This window comes from Neolamprologus multifasciatus, chromosome 7, assembly GCF_963576455.1.
Source record: "Neolamprologus multifasciatus chromosome 7, fNeoMul1.2, whole genome shotgun sequence".
Taxonomy (NCBI): Eukaryota; Metazoa; Chordata; class Actinopteri; order Cichliformes; family Cichlidae; genus Neolamprologus; species Neolamprologus multifasciatus.
Window position 1 is genome coordinate 4,953,555 of NC_140445.1, and position 20,854 is coordinate 4,974,408.

General features: G+C 40.2%; 1 protein-coding gene and 1 long non-coding RNA gene across 7 annotated transcripts in view; one reads left to right on the forward strand and one right to left on the reverse strand.

The window, feature by feature from the left end:
- Positions 1 to 5,629, reverse strand: part of LOC146513543 (uncharacterized) — a 543,433-nt gene extending 537,804 nt beyond the window's left edge. The window contains exon 1 of the long non-coding RNA XR_014875145.1: positions 5,607 to 5,629. This is a non-coding gene — a long non-coding RNA (uncharacterized LOC146513543). The remainder of the gene's footprint in view (positions 1 to 5,606) is intronic.
- Positions 3,299 to 20,854, forward strand: part of anln2 (anillin, actin binding protein 2) — a 20,364-nt gene continuing 2,808 nt past the window's right edge. The window contains exons 1-24 of one of the 6 annotated variants that reach the window (XM_085166796.1): positions 3,299 to 3,449; positions 4,251 to 4,350; positions 4,466 to 4,633; positions 4,961 to 5,035; positions 5,767 to 5,951; positions 7,094 to 7,186; positions 7,524 to 7,613; positions 8,146 to 8,230; positions 9,824 to 11,053; positions 11,341 to 11,651; positions 11,786 to 11,877; positions 13,723 to 13,852; positions 14,285 to 14,420; positions 15,710 to 15,898; positions 15,988 to 16,114; positions 16,293 to 16,341; positions 17,412 to 17,465; positions 17,546 to 17,578; positions 17,660 to 17,684; positions 18,182 to 18,288; positions 18,708 to 18,761; positions 19,238 to 19,324; positions 19,950 to 20,057; positions 20,510 to 20,658. In XM_085166796.1, the coding sequence (XP_085022922.1) occupies positions 4,257 to 4,350; positions 4,466 to 4,633; positions 4,961 to 5,035; positions 5,767 to 5,951; positions 7,094 to 7,186; positions 7,524 to 7,613; positions 8,146 to 8,230; positions 9,824 to 11,053; positions 11,341 to 11,651; positions 11,786 to 11,877; positions 13,723 to 13,852; positions 14,285 to 14,420; positions 15,710 to 15,898; positions 15,988 to 16,114; positions 16,293 to 16,341; positions 17,412 to 17,465; positions 17,546 to 17,578; positions 17,660 to 17,684; positions 18,182 to 18,288; positions 18,708 to 18,761; positions 19,238 to 19,324; positions 19,950 to 20,057; positions 20,510 to 20,658 (3,671 nt within the window). In that variant the 5' untranslated portion in view covers positions 3,299 to 3,449; positions 4,251 to 4,256. Of the gene's footprint in view, positions 3,450 to 3,500; positions 3,645 to 4,250; positions 4,351 to 4,465; positions 4,634 to 4,960; positions 5,036 to 5,766; positions 5,952 to 7,093; positions 7,187 to 7,523; positions 7,614 to 8,145; positions 8,231 to 9,823; positions 11,054 to 11,340; positions 11,652 to 11,785; positions 11,878 to 13,722; positions 13,853 to 14,284; positions 14,421 to 15,709; positions 15,899 to 15,987; positions 16,115 to 16,292; positions 16,342 to 17,411; positions 17,466 to 17,545; positions 17,579 to 17,659; positions 17,685 to 18,181; positions 18,289 to 18,707; positions 18,762 to 19,237; positions 19,325 to 19,949; positions 20,058 to 20,509; positions 20,659 to 20,854 lie in introns of those variants that run through there. The other 5 variants (XM_085166798.1, XM_085166797.1, XM_085166800.1 and 2 more) reach the window with 5 other exon arrangements.

Genomic DNA, 20,854 nt, shown 5'->3' on the forward strand with positions numbered 1-20,854 from the left:
CCTGGGTTTATGCTGCAGACATCGGGGACAAGGAAGTGATATTTGTAACACTGCAGTGCATTCATCATGCAGCAAAAGACACAGAAATTCAATTTAAATAAATGTAAGTAGCTTAAAAGAGTTATTTATTTTTTAAAACAAAGTCTGTGTACAGTCATATAAATTACTGGGTTATTTGTTTATAACCACGTTCTGTATCAGATTCGTTTTTAGAATAATAAATATCGAATTCCTTCATTATAATATGCTCGTGTATATTTCTCACTGTGTAAGAGATGGTCTGACTGGACCTACATGGAAAGGTCAACATTTGTCCGTCTGTGGTTTGGTTTTTCATTCCACAATCAGTTTCGAGGTGGGAGGAAATGAATGTAACTCACTGTTTGCGGTTGGAAACGTGCGCTGTGAGTGCGCAGGAACTGTCTACAAAGTGTAAGTGTGGAAAAACATACATTTGAAGCAGTGTCAGCAGAATCATTTCACACGTCACTGGTTTGCTATCGGCTCTTGGAGCAAGTTACGTTACAAGGGAAAAAAGAGCTTTTCACTATAGAGAAAAGCTTGAACTGACTATCGCCAAAATAACTTCACCCAAGTACAACAATTCCCTTTTAAATCCAGTCATACTGAACTGCTGAGGAGAAATAATTTAGCAACTTCAACTAATTTACATTATTATCAACTTTATAAGATACATCTTCACCATTTGCTGATTCAACATATGGGTTAAAGTGGAATTTGGTAGTTAGAGTAGCAGAAATCCCAAGTTCTGGTGTAGCAGGGCAGGGTGGACCCGTTAGAAATAGGTCCCATGATTTGTATGGTCTGCTGCTCTGAGGTGTGCTGCGTTTTATGGATTTGAACCATCAAGGGTGGAGTTTAGCAAACAGCATCTGCCTTTGAAGCTCGCTGACTTTGCACACAAATATGATTCTACGCGATTTCTCCTTTGCAAGTTATACTTTTACCGCCATCTTTTCAATTCAGAGTTCTTTGTCTCTGCCCATTTTAAATTTCACTACTGTCGCGCTGAGGTGAGATGTAACGAAGTACAAATACTCTGTGCTTGAGTTGAATTTTCAGGTATCAGTACTTTACTAGAGCATTTATTTTTCTGCCAACTTGTACTTTTTCTCCCTACATATATAAACAAAAATCTGCACTTTCTCCTCCTTACATTTTTAAAACAGGCTTCTTGCTTTTGGTTTAACACATTTAAGGGGAGTTATTGTTTCATGTTGCTGCAGGCCTTCAAATATCAGCAGGTTTGGGCCTAAACAGTTTTATGTCAAAGGCAATCATGTTCCTGTATTAATCACCATGGTCAGGAGATAACATGGACTGGTGTTTTTCGTATTTCTGGCACATCACCAGAACCAGTGCAGTTACCCAAAAGTGGTGGATGCGTTACTAACTTTACGCAGAGATGGAAAAAGATACGAAAGAGAGAACAGGAAAGGAGGAGGCGCTGGCGCCCACCTCTCAATTTTAAATCCATGCAGACATTGAATGAACCGAGCCGCAGGCCCAGAGGCTGGAGGCTCTGGCACAGCTGGCTGCTGGCAGAGCCGGCGGTCATGGGCATCTGTGCCACCCTCAGCTCTTCCCATGAGGGTGGCACGGATGCCCCTCCAGTGGTCCTCCTTGGGCTCTCGCACTCTGGGGCCTCTGGATGTCTGGAGCCTGGATCTCCTCCATGCCTGCTTCATGCCCTGGGGGACGGGGCTATGGCTCTCTACACCCTCTTGCAGACCATTACATGGGGAAACCTTTTGAATACAAGCTCGCTGATCCACACAGGTGTGCACACGGGTGTTCACTGTTCATAGACATAAACTACACCTTTTTTGGCTGCTACCTCAAAGCACATTGTGCGCTGTCGGTCCTGCGTGCTGCACAACAACATTCAATATTTAGTATTCACTGCTGTTTACACTTAGCTAGATTAATGCAATGGTGTTGTGTTTAGCATGTTGCTCTGTTTCTTTGCTTGTTTTCTCTTCTTTTTCTCTCAACAGGTGATCCAGGAGATTTTTTCTTCCTCTTTCTCTTTTTAAGTGCCCTTTCTCTCTGTCCCTCTTCCCTTCTGTTTTTCTTTTCCTTCATCTTTCTTTCTCCCTTTCCTATCCCCCAGTCATGTCTGTCTCATCTGTAACAACTGAAAATAAAATAAAATGAATAATAACAACAAAGGTCAATCAAATGGACCAATACGGCAAGGCCGTGATGATCCATTTGGCAAAGTAAATCCATTGGGTATCCTTGTTGGTCTTCAGACAACAATTCTGACGGCTAAAGAACCAAATGGGACAGGCAAAAAAAAAGGAGGAGGAGAGGCTACACTTAAAGGTAAGGACTGCTCAGTTGTATCTGATCAACTGAAATTTTACATATATGTCCTCATGTTTTATATTTTCATGTTTTACTTGGTCTTTACATGTGACATTTTTGTATGTTGTGAATCATGCTGAAAAACAAAGTGGGGTATACTAACTTTGTGTTATTTAAAGGTTGCACAAATATACTTTAGTGCAAGATAAACAGGTTGGTTTGCTGTGCTGTCATGGGTTTACACTACAGGAAAGCTGTGGTGCTCATGGTCAGGTTACATCAAGTGTAGCACAGATTCATTAGCAGATGATGCTGAGATTCATTCACTGAATTCCACCTTCATACCAGCTTTATACTGTCTAGTATGAAGATTGCTCACCAAGCCTTACCTTTGAAAGCAATCTGTCCTGCACCTGCGACACCTACTGGTCATTTTTGTAACTACTCGTTGCATGTATGTCATAGAGCTTTATAATATTTAACAACAGACTTGACTGTCTGCAGGACATCAAACAGAGAAATCACATAATAATTCAAGGCTGTTCATATATTTATAGGTGTAGCTTAGATATTTTTAATGGAACCTCAACAATATCAATCAGACAACATACTAGAGACGAGCTCTGAGATAATTATTAAGCTACATTTATCGACAGTTGTGTAACAGCAAAGATGTGGTACACTTCATAACTTCCAGGAAGGGAAAGCTTATTACAACCTTATTTACCAAAGTCGGCAACCGTCCGCGCGTTTACTCTGTTTTTACCGTAATATAAACACCTAATTTCCACAAAAGCCACTTTTACATCAACTAGTAGGAAAACAAATATGTAAATAATCATCGGTAGGTATTTAACTAAAAGAGGTCATCTACTATTTCTGGAGAATGGACGCAGTATCCGATTTTAACGCCCCACAGCGGCTCCCCACAGGAGATCAGATCGGGGCTCTTTATGAATATTTACGGTACTGCAATCGCTCGTTCCTCTGACGTCAGAAGACCCGCTGAAATTCAAAGTTAGAAGAAGAGAGCAAACAACGAGAGGACTGTTTCGTGGTTTCTGTTAGTTAAGGTTGACCCGTGTAACACCTGTAGTTTCTTACGGATATCTTCTCAGGTAAAAAAAAAGAAAAAAGGGGGGGGAGCAATTTAGAAACAAAACATATAGAGACAAACTCGAGCTATCAGTCTAGGTTTCTGTTGCTTAAGTTAGCTAATTCGAAGCTAAACTAGCATTAACTTTAGATAGGTTAGCTTGAAAAGAGCTAGCCAAGCTGACCCAGGGTGTGGATGCGTTCAGCGTGCTAATCTAGTAAGTTTTTAGCGTGACAGGTTGTTCGGAGACGAGAAGAAAAACTTGGCATAGATAACTAAATTGTCGCTGTGTTAAGTAAATGCTTCAGTTTTCTCTGAAGAGCTAGCCCAATCAGCCAGCAGTGTTTTTGTTTTTAAAAACGAGCCAAGCCGAAACCAAGCTGAAACGGGGCGTTTTCACGTTTAGTTTTAGCTGCGATAATCTGTGTCATTTTTAATTTTGCAAATTTATTTAACTTTGTTGTAGGCAGATAAATGTCACTGAGTTTACCGACCTGATTTTCGAAGTAGGCCTGGTCGGGAGTGAAGCTTTATGGCCATAGACAGGAGAAAACTTCGTTATATGGCGGCTATTTGGAAAATCGGTAAAGGCATTAGTCACTGTTGAAATTACAAAGCTAAATTCAATCTGGCATGCAGTTATTTCTTTGGATTTTGATCAGTTTTTTTTTCTGGTGTGGCTTGTTTCTATTGGGAAAGTAACTATTGCTAGCTGATACCGCTTTACTCTTTAGTAAATCTGTTCATGGACTTCGAGTTTTATCTTCAAATCAGTGAAACTGACCTCTTAAAAATACTTATTCAGTGCTTAATGTTTTTGAAGCTCGATATGGAAGCAGGCGAGGAAAATGGCAACAATATGGGCTTGAAGAGACAGAGAGCACCGCTGTCGGATTCAGAGGACAATAACTGCTCAGCACCAGGTTTGTTTGTGGCTTAAACCAATGTCAAGGTTCCTTCTTCTTTATATTTACAAAATATACATATATTTACAAGAAAGAGTCCCTTATTCCTGTCGCCTATGTCTTGCTGTCTCAGAGACCAGTGACAGTCAGAAGAGGCGCCGTCTGGAAGCGGCTGGTCAGGAGAACCACTGCCCTGAAGCATCTTCCTCCGGACGCCGAGCAGAGCTTGAAACCAAACCCGACACACCGATAGTTCCCTCAGTCCGGTCACGAGTTCAACAGCTCACCCAGAGAAGAGATGGTAAATGACTGTTTTCTGCATACAAGTTCATGCATGCTGAACATGTGACAAAATACTTGACTGATCTGTACAGTACAGTTGTGACAAAACCTTCACGAAGGTGGAATTTATTGCACCACTGGCTTTGTTTGGGTAGCTAACAAACTTCTCTGTTTTTTGGCAGCATTTCAGGTAATGCTTAAGATAGCAGATCAAAAGTCAACTAGATTATTTACCAAGCAAGATAAGACCTGCTGTCAAGATGTTGAGTAATTTCTGTTGAGCCCGAGTGACTGTGTGGGAGTTGGATCATTCCTGTAGTTTGTAACGAAGTGTGTTGTATTTTAGGAGGAGCTCCTCCTGCACAGCGGTGCCTCTCGGATCCAGGCGGGGACAGCAAGGGCCACAAAGAGCCTTTCCTTGGTGAGATTACATATGAGCACACCTTCAAAAACCTCTCTATCAACATCACCTGTTATTAACTAACTACAAACAATTTCAGTCTTAAAGACTGAAGCCTAAATAGATTGCTTACTGTAATGACTCCATTAATTAGAGTGTATTACAGAGGGACACAGACTGAAGTTCAGTCCTGACGTTGGCCTTACTGCCCCTCCTTAAGTTTGCAACACCCAGCTGCTAAGTTCTAATCTAAAATAACACAACATGTGTAGTGAATGTATGTCAGTAGTGAACATGACAGGTGTTTCTTTTTATGATACATCTGGCTAACATGAGTTATGGAGGTAAACAATTTGTTTTTGAGCAGTAGCTGATTTCCAATCATCTGCTTTCATTTGCATTCATAAATATTTTCTTTTGTTCTTTTGTTACTTTATATTGGAAGCATTACTGTTATTTGCATTATCTTAGATAATGCAAATAAAGATATTATCATATCTATGCAGTGTTATGGGAGGATGTGCATGAGAAGCTGAGTCTGGACCCAGAAAAATCCCTTAATATGAAGGTCTTGAGTCTTTCACCTGATGACTGTTTTTTTTTTTTTTTTTTTTCTATTAATTTAGCTCATTGGTTCAATTTGATAACCAACAAAAGCTTAAGGCCATTATTCCACCTTGTTAGAGTTATTTAAGGTAATTGATCTTTAGTACCCCACCTTTGACTTAAACACTGTCTGAAAAACTTTCCAGGTGAGGCAGAGTTCAATCAGCGGATGGAGCGATTCAAAATGGCCTCTTTCCAGAGTAGCCCCACCAACACCCCAAGCACCTCCAACCAGTGCCCCCGGACACGCTCCAGCTTTGTATCAGTCATCCAACAAAAACTCCAGGGCTCAACTACACCCAGCTCAAAGGAGGTTTCTCGCATCCGCCAGGTTGGTTTAACAGCTTTAATCACTGAAATGCACATTCAATACTCCCATGTGCTGCTTCTTAACCCTTTAAAACCGGTCGGAGCGGGCACGCTCTGTTTTGCGTAACTATTTTTAAATCCCGGTAGCTCTGCAATCACGTAAGCTAGCGCAATAATTTCTTTTGCATATGAAACCAGAGGAGTTGTACTTACATCTTATGCCATCAGCTTGTCCTCGGTCACAGTTTCCTTCCACATATAGCTTTGCAAAAACTGCATAAAAAGCACTTGCAGCAACAAAAACATAATATTCCAGAAACACGGTTTGCCGATCCGATCAGCTGTTCATAACACTTCCTACATTGGATTAGACGTCAGCGCGAACTATCGCATGTCTGCCATGACCTGCCCGAAACCGGAAGTGACGTCATTTTCGCGGAAATGTAGTTTTTTATCGTCCGGGCCTCGATGAGCCTATACTGGTGTTTTTAAAAGTTATCTTTGACTTTATGACTTTCTGTGTCGTTTCTGGGATGCTTAGGACTCATATTGCACTGCTGGAAATAGTTTATTTTGATGCATATGCTGCTTTTTTGCAAATTTGCACTATAATATTTATTTTCGTTTTTCCTGCAGTATATAAAAATTGGTGTATTTCAAAAATAAAACTATGAAGGCACTCAAAATAAATTTCCTGTGGTGAGAAACTATTTTGTGCAACTTTTTTGTATTTACAGTTTTGAGGGATAAGCCTCTTAAATTTCTCTAACTAGAAATATATGTTAAAAAAAACAAAAACGATTTTTAATTTTTTTGTAGTTTATTGCACTTTTTTGCAATTTATGTAATTACTATGCACTTAATGCAGACATATTATTAAAATTTGGGCTGTAATGGTTGTATTGATGTATAGCAACTTGAAATGCTCCCAAAAATGGCTCCACAGCATGTAAAAATATAATATAAGCTCTGGCGGACTTGGTTCTATGGTAGGTCTTAAAGGGTTAAGGGGGGAAATTTGTTATTTCTGTTTTTTAATTTATTATTTAAATCTAATACTAAAAAAACATTGAAAGAAATTATTTTTTTTGTAATATTCAAATACTGGATAATTGATTATGCTTGTGATAAATGTCTAAAATCTGATATATTTTCACTGGTCAGGAGCGGGAGCATGAACTGAGTCAGGTGCCGTTTCAGCCCATCGCTGAGAACGCCTGGCTGAAACGGAGCAGCTCAGATTCCGCTTTAGCAGAGGTGAGTTTTCAGACCCTGACGTTCCACCTACAGAGCTCCGATAATAAACTGTCATAGTTTATTATCTGTTATTTTAAAATTGATGGGGTAAATTAAAGCTTCATGCTTGAATTGCCATCAAGTATAGTAGTGTGGATTAGTATCACAGCTGTGATACAGTAAATAGTAATTGATGCACACAGTCGGTGTCAACAAGAATTCGGCACGTCCTGATTTGACTAAAACTTTGTTTGGATTTTAACTCGTTTTTGTGGATTATAGCTTTGGTAAACTGTACATTTCATTTTTCACTGTTAGTTTTCATAGATTTTTTTAACATGACAGTTTATATAAACAGGAGAGGACTCCTTGTGGCCCTTCAGGTCCCTCCTCCAGTGTTCCTAGATCAAAAAGGAGAGTGCAGTGGCCTCCCACATGCACCTGGGATGTGAGTCAGTAGTGTAAAACCCTGCGTTGTCTAGTCACCTGGTATTATGGGCCACATAGACTTGGGCAGAGATCAGTTGATTAAATATGTCTTGAAGCACTGCTGGAGACAATTTCTTTAGAAAACTGAGGTTCATTCCTTACTCTGCACCTTCTTCTCTCTTCTATGGTTTTTGGGTTGTTGGCTTGTCACTGTGGTAACAAAGGTCATGTTTGGTGTGCAGTGGTGGATTCATGCACCTTCTTGTACATTTGAAGATTGTACAGACTTACACTGTTCAGCATTATTGCACCCTGTCAATATTTTCTTGGTTCACTTCGTTTAGGGGCTGTTTTTTCTTCCTGTGAATTTTATATTTCATGATTTTTAATTTTTAGAATTCTTTTACAATTTTCCGTCCCTTAATTAAATTAATTTGTTTTTATCTGAACTTTTATTTCTTTTTGTATGTAGTCATCAACATAGTATCATTATAGTCAATAAAACTCCTACTTCCTATTCTTTAATCCTGTTGTTCTTGATCTTCTGGCAGGATCAAGGTGTCGCTGATGTGAAAGACGGTAGTTTCACTGAACCTCCGACGACAAATGCAGAGAGCGCATCTCTTAGTATGACAGGTAAGGCTTTGGGTGTCATTTAGATTTGAAATTGAAGCATATATTTTTCTATAATGTGAAACAAAAACAATTCTAATTAGTATTGGAATTCATATGCAACATGCGTATTGGGGCAAACACATTCAAACAGCACTTATGTACCAGGGATGTAATCTCAGGCCACTTGCCATTTGTTCGATTTGTTTTCATCTGACCTCATTTTTAAGGAGAAAAGTTTTACGTTTCAGAATATTTTGTGAACTCTTGAGTCTGTTATGTAACCAATTAGGGCTGGGCGATATATCGAGTTTTTTAAAAATATCGATATATTTTTATACGAGATATAAGATGTGACAATATCTTTTATATCGATATAGTCTATGTTACGTTATAATTATAGTTGTGGAGCCACAAGTTTGCCTCTCTTTCGTACACTTTTGTCTTTACGCAACGTTACTCGGCCTCGCCTCTCCTTCACTGAACACAACTCCCCCTCCTCCCCCATCGCTTCACCTGCAGGAAGCGACAAGATGGACACGGCAAATCTCCGTTAACGAGTTACTGCGCATCGCCCCGTGCGTGGGGCTGGACGGTGTCAACGTGCTAACGAGCTAACCACGCTAACGAGCTAACCGCGCTAACGAGCTAACCACGCTAGCGCCATACACGGCCTGAAATCCTTTCATTTTCTCAAAAATCGACAGTGCGCCTTATGTATGAATTCTGGTTGTGCTTGATGACCGCGAACCGATTTAATGTGGTACACAGCGCTCAGCAATCTGTCAAAAATGTTTTAGTACGAGTTTGCTAAGCTACGGAGCTGCACCGGCTTGATGGATTGTCGGAGCATTACGGCTACTGAGGAGCCTCGCGGAGTGATACGTACCGTGCTTCAACGTAATATTACCGTACTGTGTGTGTATAAGGACCATAAATGGCACCTGTAAGACACACGGTTATGAAGCGGATTTCAAACTCCAGGCTGTCAGTCACGAACTTGGAAAGAGAGCAGCTGTAAAATCTGTCTTTGTTACTATGCTCAGCGTCTTTTAGTTTACATTTTGACTGCACAATTGTGAGCTCTTTGTTATGCACAAAAACAACAGTTTTCTTTTATTTATGGAGCATTATTATTTAATAAATGCTCATAATTTATTTTTGAGTAGTTTTTTTTCATGTACATCTGCGCTGTATGCTAGTAAAAGTGCCCATGTGACATCTGGGACACAGCTTTGACTAAGAACTCTCTTTTTGTTCTTACCTTATGGCTTTATAAAAAAAATATCGAGATATATATCTTATATCGCCATCCAGCTAAAAAATATAGAGATATGAATTTTGGGTCATATCGCCCAGCCCTATAACCAATAATTAGGAATAATGTGACTAATAGAGCACATTTCATTACATCTTGCAAATTTAATTAATTAATAAAAAAATGTAATTGCATGTTCATTTCGCATCTAAAATAGTAGTTTGTTTCAGTATCAGTGCAGATTTTGTGCTCTTTATATAAATGACTCAGTATGTTCAGTAACTGCTCTGAAGGTTTAACGAGTATAAAGCTCTAAAAGGTGTGTAGTGATGAGATGCGAGACTCCTGTTTCTCAACAGGTGAGATGACATCCGGTCACTCTGAAGCTCCTGCAGCTTATTCAGAGACTGGAATGCAGAAACAGTGCGTTCTCAGTGAAGAACCCAGACAGACGCAAGAGGCTCTGTCTGCTAATGAAGAAGAGCAGCCAGGTCCCCAACAACCAGAGGGCCGAACTGTGTTAAAGCTTTCTTTTAGCGAGGATCACAGTTTCTGCAAAGCCCCCTCTGGTGAGGATCAGAACATGTCTGACTTAACTGCATCTAATGAGCAAAGCTTCTCTGAATTAACTCTTCCACACGAGTCAAACGTTAAGGAAACATCACAGGAGTCCACAGTAAGTGAACAGGGTAGCTCTGACATGCTGGCCTTTGAAGACGATGAAAAGATGGATAGTTCGTGCTGTAGTGACGGGGAGATTGAACCGTCAACAGATGAGGAGTTAAGGATGTGGCGATATCCTCAAAGCACAGCGTGCATGGAGGAAGAATCCGCCATAGATGAAGTACACGAAGCATGTGTGAAGGACGTGCAAGGGGAATCATCCCAAATGAACGAAGAGAAAACAGATGAAAATGAACCCACTGACATTCAGGATGATGGTCTACGTTCTGATGTCTCTACTAAGACCGCTGGCTGTTCTGAAATACAAAAAGATGACAAATCCAAACCAGAAAGCTGTTTAGAAAACTCAATGAGAGGGAAGTGTACTTTAGACCGAGACAAAGAGAGCACGGAGTCATGTAAGGAAGGTAGGCAGGGTCTACTTACAGCAGATAGTGATGTTCTAACAATAAAACAAGAGCAGAAAGACGTGGAACTATGCAGTCACGATGATGATGCAGCTGAACAGTCAAAGGAAACCCAGACAGTCTGTATCAAAGAAGAGTCAGACACCGGAGGCTCAGATGGAGACAAACGAGCATTGCCTACTTCTTTTGAAAATGAACAAAATGAGCGTGCGGGACTAGAGAGAAATCTAGAAGATGAGGCTCAACCTGTGGTAAAGCCCAAGGGCACATTAACAGAGGCTGATGGAGCTCAGACCTCAGCAGAGATCCAGCCATGGGATCACCTGGAGGTGGGGCAGGAATCTGTAGATGAAAGGGTGAATCTTGACGTTAGTCTGACAGAAGACACTCGCAAGCGAGGAGAGAGCTCAAAGAAGGTTTCCTTTATTCTGGAGCCTGAGTTCATCAACAGCTCAGGGGTGTCTGACAACAATACCTCTACAGAAACCGCCCTGTCAGGTGAGGGCAGTGTGAGCACCTGAGGACACTTTAGGAGAGGTGGAAACACACGGGTGAAAGAGGTGCATGTTTTGAAAGATGATGGTATTGGGCCATGGTGCACAAATACACGGGTGTTTTTTTTGTCTAGATTGAACAATTACAATTATTTCATCAGAGCTGTGCTGAGAAGAACGTACGAAATTATATGTTTGATGTCTAAAACACAGATTTGCTATTTGCACAGAAGCATTTGAAGTGTCGGAAAATGATTCAAAGTGATTTCATACATTTGTGATATTTTTCAGATACTGAAGTGAGCTTCCGCGATGAGACCAACACTGGTGAAATGATCGATCAGATGTTCGAGGAGGTGCTCGAATATGCTGAAAGGATGGAAGGCCCTGAGGATCACGACAGTGGTATTGGGGCTTGCTCCGTCGAAAACGATAAGATGGAGACGGAGAAGGAAAAAAGTGAAGAAGAGGGAGAGGCCAAAGAGGAGAAGAGTGATGAGAGTGATAAGGTTGATGGCATCAGAGATGAGCTGCTCAACTTTCCTCCCACTGGCATCCTCTCTCCTCTCAGCAAGTCTGTAGAGGCTGTGGTCACCCCACTGGTAAGGTTTATTCCAGTCTAGAGAAGCTACACTCAGAAGCTGACAGAGTTGGTGTCCTCCACTAGCAGACAGCATTAACGAGTGTCCTGTAAACAACACAACTTGTGACATGTGTGCTAATGTTCCTACAACAGCGACTGGCCGCAAGCCAGGAGCCCATCCCTCCTTTGCTCCTGACGCCAGAGGAAACTAGCGCCCATCCTGCTGAATCTGCTCCCCTGTACAGGTAATCACAGCAGTTAGATGGTCTTACACAACTACAGATTATAATAAATCCCAGCTGTTATCTTTTCACAGTCAAACTGTTGCCAGACATAAAGAGTAATAGTAATACATTTGTGTTCAAATTGTTTAAAAACCCAAATGTTCAGAGCTTTGAGATACTCCAAAAGATGCTTAAGTTAGGTCATAAAATATAAAGTGAGATCTGAAGCTGTAAAGCAGGGGTGTCGAACTCCAGGCCTCGAGGGCCTGATATCATCCTGGGTCAACACACCTGAATCACATGATTAACCCTTTAAGACCTACCATAGAACCAAGTCCGCCAGAGCTTATATTATATTTTTACATGCTGTAGAGCCATTTTTGGGAGCATTTCAAGTTGATATAGATCAATACAACCATTATAGCCCAGATTTTAATAATATGTATGAATTAAGTGCATAGAAATTACATAAATTGCAAAAAAGTGCAATAAACTACAAAAAAATTGAAAATCGTTTTTGTTTTTTTAACATATATTTCTAGTTAGCGAAATTTAAGAGGCTTATCCCTCAAAACTGTAAATACAAAAAAGTTGCACAAAATAGTTTCCCACCACAGGAAATTTATTTTGAGTGTCTTCATAGTTTTATTTTTGAAATACACCAATTTTTATATACTGCAGGAAAAACGAAAATAAATATATTAAATATATAAATATTATAATGCAAAATTGCAAAAAAGCAGCATATGCATCAAAATAAACTATTTCCAGCAGTGCAATATGAGTCCTAAGCATCCCAGAAACCACACAGAAAGTCATAAAGTCAAACATAACTTTTAAAAACACCAGTATAGGCTCATGAGGCCCTAATGGTAAAAAATAAAATAAAATACATTTCCGCAAAATGACGTCACTTCCGGTTTCGGCAGGTCTTGGGGGTCATGGTGGACATGCGATAGTTCGCGCTGATGGACGTAGGAACGAACAGCTGATCGGATCGGCAAAGCGTGTTTCTGGAATATTATGTTTTTGTTGCTGCAAGTGCTTTTTATGCAGTTTTTGCAAAGCTATATGTGGAAGGAAACTGTGACCGAGGACAAGCTGATGGCATAAGATGTAAGTACAACTCCTCCGGTTTCATATGCAAACAAAATTATTGCTCTAGCTTACGTGGTTGCAGAGCTACCAGGATTTTAAAATAGTTAGGCAAAACGGAGCGTGCTCTCCAACCGGCTTTAAAGGGTTAAGGAAGTAACTTAGTCATTTAAATCAGCTGTGTTGGATCAAGGACACATCTAAAACCTGCAGGACACCGGCCCTCGAGGCCTGGAGTTCGACACCTGTGCTTGGGTTGTACAAACAGGGTTTTTTGGTTGTTTGTTTGTTTGTTTGGTACAGCCTTGGCAGTAGTCACTAATCTCCATACATTTACACCACTCTCTAGTTCCTCATAAAAATGGGATAATTCCTCAGTTATTAAAACAGAAAAAAAATTATCTGATCCAAATTCAGGATCATGAACGTTTTATCAGTTTACAGCAGTTACGCTGCAATAATATCATTATCAGATCTCACAGTGGGCTTATTTGCACACTCTGAGGTCTGTTAGTAAAAACGACTGAATCAGTCTGCACCAACACGTGAGATTGTGCTCTTCAGCAGTCTGGTGGGCTGTTGGTGCCTAATGTTTTATGTTTTTAAATTTACTGTGTAACGAATCAAATCTACATGTTGTGCATGTTCAGAAAGCTCCATGATGCTTTACCCACACTGTTCTGTGAACTCTTGAACTGTGCCAGCACTCGCACATTGTTTCTCAAACATCGTTATCCTTATGTTAATGTTTGTTTGTTCTCTGGTTGTCAGCATCGATGCCTACCGCACACAAAGGCAGAATAAGCTTCCCATCGTCCAGAGCGTCACTCCGGGGGTTCAGAGACGGGCTGAAGAGACGCCCAAGCCTCAACCGCCTGTCAACATCAAGGAGAAAATAACGGTGTGTAGTTTGCTTTGACTAGTTTAGAAAAACACTGATATTACTGAAGGCTAAGCTCAATATTGTCCAACAACTTACCTGTCCTGAAGTTTACACAGGGAGTAACAGAAATTTGAAGTCTTTCTCCATTTCAACAAATGGAGCAGGACTAAATCAGTCGAGCAATGAATTTAAAAAGCGGTTTAATTATGGAAACTCGACATTCATCTGGTCTAAATTTCAAGCATGTAGAATGTTTTAATGGAGACTTTTATGCAGAGGAGCTTAATACTTTCGAACGTGATCGCCCCTCATAACACTCTTATGTTATTTGCATCTGGAACTGTAGTGCAACAAAATGTTTGTTAAAGAGTGAGAACCCCAAAAACTGTGGAACCTTTTGAATATATTACATGTATCAGTGATGCTCTGGGTTTGGTCGATTGTGTCCAGGCTCTTAATGAAGAAGCTGGGAAACTGCAGACTGTGATTAACCAGACGCTGCAGGCCCTGAACTGCTGTACGGATGAGGAGCACGGGCGAGGCTCACTGGAGGAGGCCGAAGCCGAGAAACTGCTGCTGGTCTCGTGTATGTAGACTGCAAGATTTTTAACCACCGCTGCTTCTTCACATAAGCCACTTTCATTCCTGTCATTCTCCTTCATCTAAGCTTCTTCTCCGCAGCCGTTATTGGTCGTTCATTGGTCTTTAAGATTAGGAACCAGTAGAGTTGGGCGATAGAACGATAACGATATGTATTGCGAAATAACTTTTTCTCGATAGAAAAGTTAAACTATTGCGATAGGCCTCGCCGCTCTTGTCCTCTTAAAAAAAAGAAAAAAAAAAGAATAGCCAATCCAAATTAAGTAGCGCAGAGCCGAACCAATCACAGCCACAGCGTCACGTCACTTGACTTGTTACGTACAGCACAAGTGCCAAGCCGCACATGTGTATTTGTTTGGGAAGCAGCCAGCCGCCGTGCCGCCCGGGTAATGGAGGAAATGAGTGCGCCGACTAGAGAAAAATCAACCGAGAGCGTGACCGAAGGTTACCGAAGAGAAAACAGATGATGGTTCCAACGCCGGAGAGATTGTCGAACGGAAGAGCCATAGAAGCTCCGTAGTGTGAAGGTATTTCGGCTATTTCAAGTCAAAAAACAGAGTAGCGCGCACTGTATATTGTGCCGAAAGCAAGTCTGGAAATACAATAAAGCGGTTCATGCTCAGTCTCTGACTGGAAGCGCTAATTCGTTATTCGGCTTTTGTCAGACTAAAGTAACTGTTAAAACTGTTTGAAAAGCTAAGCTATACAACAAGGAGAGATTGAGAATTTCCTTTTAGTTCTCAGTTTATTTGATATTGACAAAAGTTAGTCAATTTCGTCTGTTCTTCTGTAAAACAAACTTAAGATTTATTTTTAGAATTAATATTTTGTTTCTAAGTGGAATTGACAATTTAGTCTGTTTTGTTTGTTCTACTTTGAAACTTAAACGCTTTAGCAGCTGCCTTTTGTGTAGTTTGCAATATTTGCCTTTATTTATCTGAAAAAGTCTCATGTTAAGTACATCTACCCTGTTGAACTTATTATGGGAAATAAATATTTAAATCAAAACAAGCTGCTGATTATTTAACATTTTACTTGAGAGCAACGGCACATTTAAATCTTACAAATATAGTTATTTGGCTTATATCGTGATATATATCGTTATCGCCTGAAATGAAAAAAACATATTGTGATATGAAAAAATCTCATATCGCCCAGCTCTAGGAACCAGTCAAACTGACAGTGTGATATCCACAACTGTCAATTCTTTGCTGATATGTTATAATATTTATCTATTTTGTGTTCCTTGCATTTATGAGATATTTTCTGTTTCAGGTGAGAAGCGCTCTGCCCTGCTGGCTGAGGTGGCCAGACTGAAGGAGGAGAGGAGCTCAGAGTCTGGAGAGGCAGCAGTGGAGGACAGTGAATCCATTTCCCAGCAGCCCTGCAGAGGCACTGTCAGCATCACAAACATCCAGCTGCCGCTCAAGGTGGAATATGTCTGCTCCTCACACAGCCGTGCAGGTACCGCAGCTGAGAAGATTTCTGCCTTTGTTTGATTTTTAATGGCTTCACTCTTAACATTCATGATGTTGTTTTTGTTTGTCGTTTAGGTCGACCAAGTCACTACTTTTTTGTTCTTATCCGCTACGGACCCTGCAACATCGTCGCCACCCCTCTGGCCACAGCTGCAGATGCTCAGAACGGAGACACCATCTCCTTCCCCACATCTGTCACTATGTAAGCTGCATTTCATCAACTACTCTTAAACTGGAACAAATGTTTGTGGCCTTTGACCTTATGTGACGTTTCATGTTGCGGCTCTGAAACAGCATTTTGATTTCTCATTTTGTGACTCTACTAAGTGGTAATTGATAGGCAAAGTATCCTAATGCATTGCTTCGTCTTAATGTTTCAGGAAGGATATTCGCTCATCCTTTGAAATTGATGTGGAAGTCTACAGCCTGGTCAGTCACAATTTAGAGCTTCATTTTCTATGACTATTTACATTATACACGTTTTAAACCATTATAAACTTTCATGTGCGTTAACTGTGAACTGGTGATGTTGCAGCCAGATGTGCTAATGTAATACACACATCTGTAGTGTATCTAATGGATTAGCTGAAGAGACTTGGTTGGATTGTTTGCTGGATTGTATAAGGCTCTGGTTAGGCTGCCTTTGCTTGGGTGTGTGCTGGTTTTAAAGGCAGTTTAAGGTGTGCTGCATTAGGCCAAGTGATTTGTTTTTTTAACGACCTTCTTACTGCTCAATATACCAAATAGAGGTGGGAATCACCATACATCCCACGATACAATATTATCACAATACTTAACACACGATACGATATTATTGCAATTTTTTAAAATATTTTGCGATATTCAGATTCTGTACATAAAGGTAAACTTTATCAATATTCATTTTATCTAATATCAAAGTCTCACACTCAGTCTTTCTCTCATTTCAGTTTTATTGTTGACAAACTGAACGGTTTGTATTACAGTCTAGTCCAACTTAACTGAATCAACCATCTGGTACAATTATAGCTATTCTGAACTATGCAGTTTATGAAAACTATGCAGCCCCTTCAGCAACTGAAGAATTTGAAAGTAAATTAAAACAAAATATAATTTTGCATTAAATAAAAATGTTTTAAACTTAATTAAAATAAAACATGTCTTAAATTAAAATAAGTAAACTGTCATGTTTATTGCTGCCATAAAAAAGTTAAACACATTTGGACAGTGAAGGAATGTCAGGATTCTTGCTCAGAAAAAGGATCAACATGCTCTGAAGTCAGAGCACAAAAACCTTTTTTGTAACAAAATATCGATTTCTGCTGTCCCTGTATCGATACATTATTAGCAAACAAAATATCACCATACTACACAGTATCGATTTTTTCCCCCACCCCTAATACCAAATGTGTAAAATATGTATTATTATTATTGTGTTTGTGTTGATTTTAAATGTGGAGTGTTGTTGTCTAAAACTGAATTATTTTATATTTTTATTATGTTGTTTTTTTGCCATCTAGTCCCAAACCTCAGCCAGTAACTGCACCATGGAGCGGGCCTCCACCAAGCCACGGGTAAGCTGGTCATTTTTGAGCTCACTGCATGTTTATATATACAATGTTTGAATTCATTAATGTTGCCTTCTCATGTGCAGGTCACTCCAAGAAAGCTTCTGAATACTCTCACGGTGAGGTTTCAGTTTTATTTTTCATCAAATCGTGGTTATACTTTGTGTTTTACTCTTATTTATTCATTTCTTATTTTCCAGCAGAGATCCAGCGTCAGTTCAACGTGTAAGTTTTATTTTGGTCACTAATTTATTTTATTTTGTCAGTGCATAAAGAGCAGCATGGCTACAGGTCTTCAAATGTCTTAAATGCATATTTATAACCAAAGGCCTTAAATTGTTTTATATTGGCTTCAGTTGGAGTATAGTTTCCATTTTCTTTAGTATTTCTTTAGCTGGATCCTGAATTTTATTTTCATGAAGTTCACTGTTAAGTCTTACATTGAACTTGATTTTTAGCTGTAAGTGCATGCTTATTGGGGTGTATTATCTATGTTATTGTAGGGTCTTTATCTTACAATATAAATTGCCTTTATGTTTTGTTGTGATTTGGCGCAATATCAATAAACTTGACTTGAAGCATAAACATCCAGATGAGGCTTCAGTTCGTCCTGTTTCACTCTTTGAACAAACTGGCACAAAGATGGTTATAATGGTGGTTGGTGATATACTTGCAGCTCTAAGTGTTGCACATTAGTCATGTTTTTGTTTTTGCTGCTTCAGCTGCTGCTCCTCCTCTCATCACGCGTCGCTCCAGTAACTTTTGTCTGGTCGGCTCTCATAAGATCGCGTTGGCCTCACTGGGACACAGCAAATTCCCCCTGGATAAGGTAAGATTGTGTCTGTTGCTGGGGGTGAACACTGAGGAGGACTGTTGGTGAAAGCCTGTTCAACATTTTTACAAATATTTTAATATTCAGCAACTCTGGAACCTAGTGGAAATGTGAGTTTTGGTAAAGAGAAATAGGAGTTGGCGATGGAAACTTGTCTTTGAAAGTTTGATAAGTAAAAAATAAGATGGACAAATGGAAGCTGCTTTTGTCTGTGTAGTTGTGTAAATGTGAATTTGCTGATTGAGTGATGCAGCTGAATAAAAGCACCGTCTTTGGGATTTGCAGCCTGAGAGGAAGAAGCACAGCCCCGCATGCTTTCCCCCTTTTGATTGGTTATTACTCCACACATGCACGGGCTCACTGGTGATGTAACGTGTCTGTCTCCCTCCCCTTCTTTTCTTGCTTCTTCCACTCAGATGAAACTGGATGGCAAAGTCAGGAGGCTGCTGGGAGATGAATTTCAGGAAAAGGTTTCACTTTTTCACAATTCTGTCACCCCTCCACCTCTCTGAAAACTCACCTATTTCATAATTCATAAAAACCTTCGAGGGTTATTTGTAAATAACTTTGCTGTCACTTTAGATAAGAAAGAACTTGAACTAATCTCAGAAATTAAAGACTATCCATTATGTTGCCATTTTGAATGTGAAACTTGTTCTTAAGGACATAAAGTGATCTCAACTTGCTGATACATATTACTGCATGTGTCGTCAGTGTACATGTTCTTACATTTCTCTATATATTCTTGATTCCTGCAGATTGAAATTATCTTTACTCCGTGGAAAACGGCACCATTCGCTGTCGAAGTGACCACTGCCGGTCATCTGTTAGATTATGTGTAGAAAAGCATGTTGGGATGTATTTGAAATGCTGTTTTCTGTTACCACTATTTAAAATCCTGCCAGGCTGACACTGTGTGCCCCTCCCTGTCCTTTTCTGGCTTTAGGTGCCCTTTCTTTCCCCTCTAGAGGGCAACATCTACCTGCAGCTAGAGAGCAAGAGCCACTCTGACGTCCAGCACCAAGGCTTCCTGGTCAGGAATTTTATATATTTGATTATATATTTTTATATTAAAGAAAAATCTGAGTATGTCACAGAGAGATTTGTCTTAGCAGGATATTTTCTTGGGTGTTTTACTTTATTCTTCCATTCTCACTCACACTCCGTCTGCCGCTCTGTAGCAGATGCAGCTGGTTCGGTGTCACGATGCTGAGCTCAGAGGCTGCAGACCAGAACGAAAACTCCTGTTTCCAGCTGGCAGCTATGATTCATGTTAGCATAGGTGGAGACTTCCTGAAACTGTGCTTAAGCACTTTGTCTGAAAATGAAAAAATTCTCTCATGCCATTTAACAAGTAGTTTCTAAGCCAGCCACGCAGATGAATCACGAGTGTGATCTGGAGGCTTGAAGCCTTCGTTGCGTGAGCATCAGATAATTTGGACCAGTGAGTCAAATCAAAGACAAAATGCCAGGCACACATTAATGTTCCAGATATAAAAGGGGAAAATTTTTGAAATTGAAGTCATGTCTCAGTTTCTTAAAGTGACATTGCAGGGAGTGCAGATCCTGCCTCAGCTAAATTTTACACACATCAAATCATTTTCCTCTAAATTTAAACACTTGTTTTCACTGCATTGTTGCTGTGTTTGTGTTCCCAGACGATGTTCGAGTTGATCAGTGGGTATGGGGTCTGGCATCGCCGCTTTTTTGTCCTGGAGGAATGCAACCTGCACTACTGGAACTATCCAAATGACAGAGAAACAAAGGTATGAACGAGCAGGTTTATTACATAGATGTGAAATATGGAAGTTCCAGCCCATAAAAATCTGATTTAAATTTTGCCATCTCTTCAGTGTCATCTTCTTGTGTATGTCTGAGTAGCTTCTGGGGCTATTTTTAGGTTTCGCAGTGGAAGTTCATGACTGTGCTGCTGCGATGCCTGCTTGCTGCAGTGTCAAAACATTTAAACTGACTTATTTTCAGCTCCAGCTCCAATCAGCAGTGGTTAGCACCCTGACATTTTAAATCTAAGAAACTCTTACATTAATAAAACATGAATAATTAGTTTTGTGGCTCTAACTAGCAAGGTAAGCAACTTAAATGTAAATGTGTAGTTGACCACCTGCACAGGCACTCATGAGAAGGCGACTCCGAACTGGCCAAGTTTAATTGTTGCCATCAGTGAACTTAAATCGGTCTTTTGTGTTCAACTTCTAAGGAGGCAGAAGGCAGCGTCTCTCTCTCCAGCTCACAGAGTCAGTGCGTCAGGCCTGTCAAGAGGGAGTTGTGTGCTCGACCTTTCACCTTTGAGCTGGTGAGCAGCGTATCGCAGCAGGAGCAAGACCTCAGCCAGGATGCCGAAGCCAAGTAAGTAGGAATTTAACAACCCCGACTCCCTGAAAACGAGGTCTTTGCTCGCACAAACAGACAAAAACATTAGAGCGAAGTGTTTAATGTGTTGTAGTCAGCCTACTTTCAGTGTGAATCACAGCTGCAAACTGACTTTTTCACTTTTATCCAGCAGGAAAAGCTCAGGTTTAACTGTCAGGACCTCTCGTCTGTG